The 9,653-nt window shown below is 39.9% G+C and overlaps 1 protein-coding gene across 31 annotated transcripts in view; it reads left to right on the top strand.

Moving 5' to 3' along the window:
- Positions 1-5,146: 5,146 nt before the first annotated feature.
- LOC125978083 (neurexin-1a) overlaps positions 5,147-9,653 on the top strand; it is a 145,676-nt gene continuing 141,169 nt past the window's right edge. For all 31 annotated transcript variants that reach the window (XM_049735091.2, XM_049735090.2, XM_049735102.2 and 28 more), the window contains exons 1-2: positions 5,147-5,365; positions 7,067-8,306. In XM_049735091.2, the coding sequence (XP_049591048.1) occupies positions 7,595-8,306 (712 nt within the window). In that variant the 5' untranslated portion in view covers positions 5,147-5,365; positions 7,067-7,594. The remainder of the gene's footprint in view (positions 5,366-7,066; positions 8,307-9,653) is intronic.

Genomic DNA, 9,653 nt, shown 5'->3' with positions numbered 1-9,653 from the left:
CTGGCTCACAGTTCTCAAGTTCTCAGCTCCGGGCTACCCATGAGGAATTTGCATGTTCATCCCTCCAGCTTCTGTGTTCCAAAAACATGTATGTGAGGTTTAGTTAAGACTCAAAATGACTCATTAGTGTGACTGTGGGTGGAAATGATTGTTTGCATATCCCATATGTACATAAAAAACAAAATAGTGATGAGACCCTAAAAATAATATTTTTAAAATAGAAAAAAAACCCTGCATTGATTAATCTAGCCAGTTACAAACTACAATAGTGTCCTTCACAGATACTCTCCAAACTTGACCAACAACTGCATCATCCATCCTTTGGGGTCATATTTTAGGACTTGCATGTCTGTCTTTTCACACCTCATAATGAGACACCTTAACTCTTTTGTACTATTCTTATTTTGGCTCTTTGTCAGCCATATCCATGGTTGATTCCTTCGGAATGTGTCTCTGAAAATCCAGATGAGGTGCCAATTGTTCCTATTGTTATTCTTGTGCTGCTAGATCTGCTCATCACATGAACGAGCACCTTTCAGTCTGCTACTCAGAGGACATGCATTATTACTTTCAGAGAATATCTCGGTTAGAATAATGTAAAGTTTAATATTTCAATAGCAAGGCCGGTCTGTATTTAAAGTCTTGATTTTTTTTAGATGGTGTCACAGAATCAAAGGAAGAATAAAATTATGTTCCCAACCTCGTTCACTAAGAGCCAGATTTATTAAAATCTGGATATAGTGTAAAAGTAGCATTTTGCTGATGTAAACATATATTGCTTTATCACTGATTGAAAAAAATACAAGAGAGTAAAAGCATAGCCATGAATTGGAAGACCTTTAGATTGAAATATTAATGCATAGGTTCAGAGTGCTGCAGTTTAATGCTACAGAAGCATGCGAGTCAAGTAAAGCACTATATGATACATTTTGACCACGTTCTGTACGTGGATTGTCCCCTCTTGTATCTGGTGTAGCCAGTGAACTGACAGTTTAACAATTTGACAGGCTACCTTTTCAAAATGATTGTTTTCAAAAAATCAGGAAAAAAAATAAAGGTGCGTACTTGGCGTGAATACTGACAAGCCACACATTTTCATATTGACCGGAATGCATATACTTACGCCATTAGTTTCGCAATGGAGTGTTTGGATGGGTGCATTGAGATTGTGGCTTTGCTTTTGCTGGTCTTCTGTTACGAGGCTTGCAAAGACGTTCATACCATTAAGTCCCCAGCAGCACTCATAGTTGAATTTTTACATCAAACATTAATGATGTAAGATGGAATACGATCGCCAATGAAGCTCTGGCTGTGTGCATTTATAGTCTAATAAATGTTTTCCCAGACTTGAAAAGTATGTCTTTAGAGAAATCATATCAAGCCCTCGCCTAATGTTAACTATTCCACACCTCTTGCTCCGCCTTCTCATCCTCATTTCGCTGAGCAACTCCAGATTTTCAGCTGAGTGAAAATAAATTAATAACTTCTTATCTAATTGAGGATGTAGCAGAGAAGCACAAAAATTAGAATAAGTAATGACAAGGCAAATGAATCGGTAACCATAAATTTTGTGGATTTGGAACACCGTTCCATGTTATTGCGTTAATATCAATTTTGACAAATGTAAAGCAGGTTCCGGGAATTTTTGTTGGCATACATTAAGCTCACTTCTGATCCTGCACGTCTAATTCACAGGATGGACTAGTTTTGTCACATATGAAACAACCTGAGAAGACGCACGTGTAAATAACACCCAAGGTTTCTCAGCTCATTTCATTTGATTGATTGGCGCCCCACACTTGAAAGGATAGGAACCTTGGAGGGAGTGACAAGCCTTTTCTGCGTAATGCATTGTGGTCATCTTGCAACTTCAGATTTGTGATTACTCCCTGGAAAAGCTACCATCCTCTGCCGTTGGAGCAGTTAATGAAGTGTGTTCCCGGGCCCCGGTTGCCACTTTGACGAAAAGTGCAAAATGGGAGCGATCCTCCTCCCGCTGGCCCACGAAAAGACTGCAGAGGGAGATGCCTGAGTTGAGAAGGATTTTTCTTCCTGTCAGGAGCAGTCATGTGGAAGCTAGCAACCTTCACCTTGCAGCTGTTTAACACTTTTAATTGTGGCTGCTTGGTGTGCTCACAAGGGAAGGGAGTTGTCTTGAAATTCTATCACGTTTAATCTTTCCAGCAAATTATCGATGCTATCTATGTCCAGGGTTACACTTTATAACTTTACAGCATTCTTGGTTTCAAGTTAATGCTGGATTTAGTGTTGGAATTCATTCCTTTGCAAAAGGGAAATGGCATTTCCATGTTGATTCATCCACCTTTACAGATGGACTATATATTTGAAGAGTTTATTTTTGAGATTGGGGTTTTTATTTGCTTGTCTTGGAAGTGCACACACACTCTTGAGCTCATACACCTAATGTCATCAATCCACGGGAATGCTTTACCATGTTTACATATTGTCGCCTTCCTACAATAATACAATTTTTTTCTTTCCATTTTTTTTTCCGAAAACAACAAAAAAATACAACCTGCTGCGATATATTTCTGTCTTTCTGTTTGTCCCTCTTTGCAACCATCCGTCTTTCCATCCATCTAAATACAAAGCTTGTGTATCAATATCATAAACAAAAAATAACACGTATATCTTTCTCTGTGTGCGTGCATGTGTGTGTGTCTATGTTTGTGCAAACGCTTTTCAATTTGGACTGCATTGAGCCTGTATTCACCTAAAATGCTTTCAATGACAATAGTGAATGAAAGCAGCTCCCTTTAAATGTTGGGATTACTATTTGTGACCAGCAGGTGTGTCATGGCTCTATTTTATCAGGCCATTTCACACTAGCTTGCATTCAATGAATATAATTCCATTTTATCATACATTTTACAGATAGCGCTCAACTTTTATAACTCATATCTCCACATTTGAGCATTGCCAAGTTTAGTAGTTTTTGTAAGACTCCAGATTCAGTTAGGTGTAGAATTCATTTAGATGAAATCCAGTCTATGGGGATGAGAGATTTGCTATATAACGACCTTGAAGAGGTCACAGACCCCAAAAAATTACACTGCGCAACAATGTTTCAATATTGTGCTTTTATTGTAACTGTTGAGATTGCACCCCGACTAATAAAACTAAAAATGTACAGTATAGTGTTTTCAAATCACAGATAACTGTATATAAAAGCCCCCTTAAAAAAAAAAAGGTCAAGTGTTCCTGTGTTCTTGCTTTTAATGTATTATTGATACGAAATTGTGCAAGGACTCCATACACAGTACTACCAAAAAAAAAAAAAAAAAAAAAAGAATATTGAAGGTAAACTGCTGCTTGCAACTTTGTTTACATGTTAGCTACATGCTAGATATTATAGATAAGTGTAGAATAGGGCAAGTGAAGACTTGAGAAACTAGCTTTTTTTTGTCTTTCCCAAATAAAGGAGAATGGTGTTTTGATGATCACTTGTGATCTACTGGCCCAGTTGTTTCAGCAGAATTGCTTTTTGGAGAAAAAACCCCAAACATTTAAAGTGTGGAATTCATGGTCATCATATTGGAAATTATATCATAAAGTGAGGTGTAAAAAAAAATTGTGAATGGGAAATCAATTGATCCAATAATCCCTGGATCAAATGTCAATAAGGAGAGTGGCAATTTGCTCTGGGTTGTTTGCTCGAGCTTTAAAATCTCACTTTTAATCAGATTTTTGGCATGTTAATAGTTTTCTCATGCATCATCTGTACAAGGTCATTATATAAGAGTCAATACAATCACTAAGCTCATTTTAGCTGGACATGCAAGCGGCTCTTTGCAGCCCACACTCGTATGATTCATTAATTCCTCGGAAATTAAATTCAGACTTGTGATGTCCTTTTCCCTGTCTTCTAATCTAATAAACCAAATGACACACATTTCTAAATTCAATCAGCTTTAATCTGAGGGGCATACAGATGCTTTCAAGAGGAACTGAAAAAATGATTTCTATCACTGGAAAAAAAATAACTTTGGGGGAAAAAAAGAAAGATTTACTTTAGAATGATAAATCATTACATCAAGGGGGAGGTGTGGGTTGATCAAGTATTATAGCAATTTGCGATATATAAATGTACCATTGATCACTATGCTACTACACCAATAAGAGGTTATTTAATTGATGCCTTTATATTGATATTGATCAGTTAACGACAACAATTTACTTACATTCAATGGTGACACACGCACACATGCACGCACACACACACACACAGGCGCACACACAGTAAGGCATGATGGAAATAAAATAGTCATGTATGGATGACAAAATAGTGCGCCGAGCTGCTCAATTATTGGCTGAGAAAACTCTGCGTAGAGGTGTTCTGAGCAGTCTGCCACTTTTGAGCCTGTATTGGTTCCTGCCATTTCTTAGTATATTCAATGTGATAGTCTTTCACTCACAAGGTAGTGATTCACTCGCTTGGCTTCCGTTCAGGCCTGTGGGAACTGCTGAGTGTGAATGGTGGTCTGCCTCTATATGTGTCCTGAGATTGACTGGTGACCAGTACGGGGTTCTTTTGCCTGAAGTCAGCAAGGATATGTAAAAGCTCCCCAAGAGAAATATTTGTTATACTGGGCAATGTCCTTTTATGGCATTTTAAACTCCATATCAGCTTGACCTATTCTATGATATATACAATATAGACATCTACATAATATAGCTACTGCGATGTTTGTATGTCTGTTCATCCAATCCATAGATCTCGACGTCTTATTTATCCATCTCTGTATCAAGTGTATCTATATATACATATATCTATATGTGTCTATCATGTGTCTGTTTATCCACCAATCAGGTCACACAGTCGGTCTTCCCGTCCGTCTGCCCAACCCACCCATTCATCCCTCCAACTATTGATGCATTTATCTAGCCATCTGTCCATCTATCTATCTATCTAGCTCAGGGGCTACTGGTGTAGAAAGTGTCTAAACGTGCTAAATTGTGTCCTTGGAAAAGGGATGTTTGCACAGTCATTAATCACTGCAGTTTTTGAAAGAAGTTAGTATCTCGGTGTTCTTGTTTGTGTTTGTGTGGACGCCGAGCCGCTGTCCAAGGTGCTGCATCCAGCCCCTCCCCTGCACGGGGGAGTCACGTGGATCGCTGTGTCTGTGGCGGCTCGCAGTCCGTGAACAAGCTCAACCGAGAAAGCACACTGCACCTCTTTCCACCTCCACCAAAACTGGATTCTCACTCCTTTGCTCTTCACCCGAAATCACGTTGATCTTTTTCATTCTTGTTGATGTTTTTTTTTATTTTAAAGAAATTTCTCGTTTTCTTTACGTGTTTGCTTTTGTAAGCTGCGGACACCGTGGAAGGAAGCACGTTGAAGGTAAATGATACCTTATAACTGGACTTAAGTGTGGAAGTGACCCGTCTCCTCGCGCGTTTTTTTTTTTTTTCTCCTTCTCAGCACACGGTGGGATGTTTTTGGCCAACGTGTTTTTTGAGGTGTCTCTGTCCCCCTTGCTCCTTTTGCGCTAACTATATTTAGGGTCCGGTCCAAGTGTACGGAGCGCACAGGAAGAAAGGTGATAATAGCATTTAATTCCCCTTTAGTCTCCACGCCCTCCAGACTTGCGTAAAAATTCTAACAAATATGTTTAAATGCATCGTAGTCTGCTGCAGAGTGTAAAGGTATGAGATGTGTCAACGATGCGGAGTACACTGTCGCTTTTTTTTTTTGGGGGGGGGGGGGGGGGGGGTTGCACGCGCTTGACGATCATGAATTAACTCTTATTAGTTAACACAATTTTCAACAACACTGCGCCTTTTATTCCACGTTACTGTGAATGTGGGTGCACCTAAAAGACACTTGAGATAACGCCAAGTCCTTTCATCATACAAGTAGCAAATTGAGGTAGACGCACGCATTTTCTTACACAAATCGCCTTTGTGAGCAAATGGTGCACTTTTTTTCTTCGGGTGTATTTTTCTTCTTCTCTTAAATGCGAAAGTTAATGTAAAAGTAACATTTCTGAGTGTATTAAAAACTCTGATAGTCTACATCAGAGATGATATACGTTTTCTGATGTACTTGTGCGCAGCATTTGCCTTTTGCAAAGACCCTAATGATCCATGTCTGTGTGTGAAGTACACGTCCGCTAGTGTGAATGATGAGTAAGGGTTCCACGGAATCCGAATGACAAAGAAAGCCTTGCATGAGGATTCTAGTTTGCTTGATACATCACAGCATAGTATAGCAATCTTTTAATAACATGTGCAAATGCCCCCTAGCGGCAGTGGACTGTTTGGGGATGATGAGATGCTTACTAAGTGCCGGGTGGCGATAGTGTGACATTGTTCCTGCCTCATTGGTTTTCTGTCTTGCATATGGTTTTCTTGAAAAAGTCTCAACATTTCCGAGTCACAAAAAGTAATTGCTTACTGGTCGAGATAAACAGTTGATTCTTTAAGACTGAATCCCCTGGGTGGTGGCGATGCTGCTGATGCTGCTATCAGGCAATATGAATATGCAAGAATTAAACAGTGGAATGTCAAAGGTCCAATTTGTTTGTGATTCCAAACAGTTGATCCCATAGGAAAGATCAACGCATCTCATTTATATCTCATCATTTTGAAATGATGCTTAACCGAAGACTGGTTGCTCATGTATTGTCGGGCACCAAAGCAAAGAATGGAATCTTATCTGCTCAAGGCTCAAACTATCACAATCATAAACGCTTTATTAACAACACAGACAATATTGTCTGTGATAGTTTATGACTTTGTCATGCAAGTCTAAAAATGAGTGAACCACTGTATAAAAGAAAGTGGCGTCGGGGAAGCATTTTAGGCCAGCCGACTTCACATATTGTGATTTGTACAATTTTTGACAATCATGCAAAAATGAAGTTTTGGTACAATGACAACATGCATGACTTTTGGTGCATGTAGGGATTACATTTTGATGGGTGTCTCACACTGACAATTTATTCTTTCCCTAAATGTAACACATGTAAACATGCATGCAAATGTTGGAATGGTTAAGATAAAGGGCTGCTGCTGTATTGACATTTTGTTTCTTTTGCAGAGAACTTGATTGGACGGACAGACTGCCTCTTTTGACGAACTCATCAGCCAGTGTTTCTCCATATGGCTCATTTTCACTTTGTTAGGGAAGATGCGGGGTGAAAAGCCCACAGCAAGCCTAGCAGTTACCAGCCAAAACCATGTTGGCATGAACGTGAAGATTAAGGCTGCAGTCTCAACTCGCGTGAAACCGTGCATTCTCTAACTGGCATCAGGAGGAGCTCTTCCATGACCACAAACAATTTTGTCTTTGAAGCACTGTTCGTTTAGTGTCCAGCGCCATGGCAGAGAGGACCTTGAAACAGACCAGATTATTTTGGCACACACAGCCCAGGCAGTGTTAATATTTCTGACCCAAGTCACAAGTGCCAACATTTTTAGCCCGTTAAAACTCAAATATTTGTCTATCGTACAATGAGACCTTTCATTGTCTGCCTATTTTCTGTCACGGTCAGCTCAGTAAACGCATTGCTTAATCTAAACATCCTGTAAATACATTTAGACATCCACATAGATTAGTGTTCTCACAATGGCTTTACAAAAGCATCACAGTGCCCACTTGCTTTGGGTCGGGCTGCTCATTTGTGGCTATGTAGAAGTTGGCACTTGTCTGGAGTTTACAGGTGCACAGGGACAGTGGGCTCGCTTCCCAGTGTGGAACGCGTGCTGCGAAAGTGAAATGAGTTTCAACATGAAAACAAAGAGCTCCCACGGGCTGCTGGTTTACTTTGACGACGAGGGATTTTGTGACTTTTTGGAACTCCTCTTACTGAACGGGAAACTCAGCCTTCGTTTTTCCATCTTCTGCGCCGAGCCTGCCTCCGTGATATCCGACACTGCGGTCAATGACAGCCAATGGCACACCGTCACCATACGAAGAAACTTCAAGAACACAACCCTGATGGTGGACAATGAGATCAAGTGGGTGGAGGTCAAGTCCAAAAGACGGGATATGACCGTTTTCAGCCACTTGTTTGTCGGTGGCATCCCGCCAGAGTTGCGATCGGTGGCGTTGCGACTCACGTCGGCTGCCATCAGGGATCAGCCGCCTTTCGCCGGTAGGATAACGGACATAAAGGTCAACAACACAGCATCTGTCATGGTGGACAGTGAAGGGGTCGTGAAGGACCTGTGCGGCGCAGCTAACATGTGCCAAAATGGTGGAGTGTGCAGTTTAATCGACAACAAACCAACCTGCGACTGTTCTCAAACTGGATTCCAAGGAATGGACTGCAGTGAAGGTAAGATATCTGCATCCACTTTGACGGAACAAAATGTCTTCTGTATAAAAAGAAAAAAAAAAAGCCCCATTCATAACACACTGATTTTGGGGGGGAAAAAAAAAATCAGATTTCCAACCGCATTAACATACTTTCAATAGGTAAACAATCCCTTTCTCTATTTAGTGAATTCCATTTGTGCCATTGATCTGCTGTTGTTTGGAATGAGTGGATCGCCTACTAGGTCTCATTAGGGAAAACATGCTGGTGCTCTCCATCCCCAAAGGTCTTCTTCCATTCCTATCTGCAGGTCTGCCGGGATCGGTTGACCTATGAAATGAACCCTCCAGTGGCTTGCCTCAGATGCAAAAACCACAAGTCTGATGCATTAGTAGTATTAAGTAGTCTTATTTAACGAAAATATCTAATCATATAAGAAGATGCATAGACTCACAAAATGATGACGCAAGACTGTCATGATGTTGTCAATGCTATGTCCTACAATAAGACACGAAAAAATCCAAATATGTACTGGAAGTAATGGAGTGTGTGGGTTAAGTTGTCAATCACGAAGTTATTTTTCAATGCAAACATAAAAAGAAACAAACTTTAATTCAAGAAATATTGCATGGCTTAATTAAAATTAACTTCACATAGCATTGTAATGCCATATACTAACTGAATTCAGATTGAAGTTGTTTTTCCATCCAACTGACTTGTTCTTCATGATGATGAAATGTGAGAAGATGCAATAATGTAGCATGATGTTATGGCATTGCTAGTCAAATCCAACCCAGCCATAATTAATGTTTGGTTGTTACTTCCTTTAGGCCCGTTTGAGCATGTAATATTATTGTTAAAAATAAGCTCATTAGGTCAGCTTCGATTGACCTCCAACTGCAGCCCAAGTTCCTCTCACTGGACCGCCAATAGTTAGTGAGGCATAGTTAGTGAGGCAACTAATTAAAATGTCGTCCATGTCGTCTGCACGTTTGTGTTCCTGCTGGAATCGCATTTAAATTCATGGTGCCGTAGTTCATCAACTCGCTTCGACGTACAGAGTGGAGCTGCGTCTCTGTTTCGAATTGCTCGACTTCAGTAATACTATATTTTTCCAACAGAATTTCACAGCCTGCATGTTCATGTCATTGATTATTTATATTTGTATTTTTCTGGTAATAGTTAACACGAGAGAGTAATTTGGGACATTAGGATGCATTTACATATATTGTGGGGTTGGGATTTAAAACTTTACTTGCAATTAAGTTTAAGTGCTGTACATGGAGTCATACAACAACAAAGACAGTGAAAACAATACATTGATAATGAAGACAGTAAAACGCATAAACATGGTAAAACCAAAATCTG

The sequence above is a fragment of the Syngnathus scovelli genome, chromosome 12, assembly GCF_024217435.2.
Source record: "Syngnathus scovelli strain Florida chromosome 12, RoL_Ssco_1.2, whole genome shotgun sequence".
NCBI lineage: Eukaryota > Metazoa > Chordata > Actinopteri > Syngnathiformes > Syngnathidae > Syngnathus > Syngnathus scovelli.
Note: the sequence above shows the minus strand (reverse complement) of the source record. Positions and strands in the feature narration are given on the sequence as shown.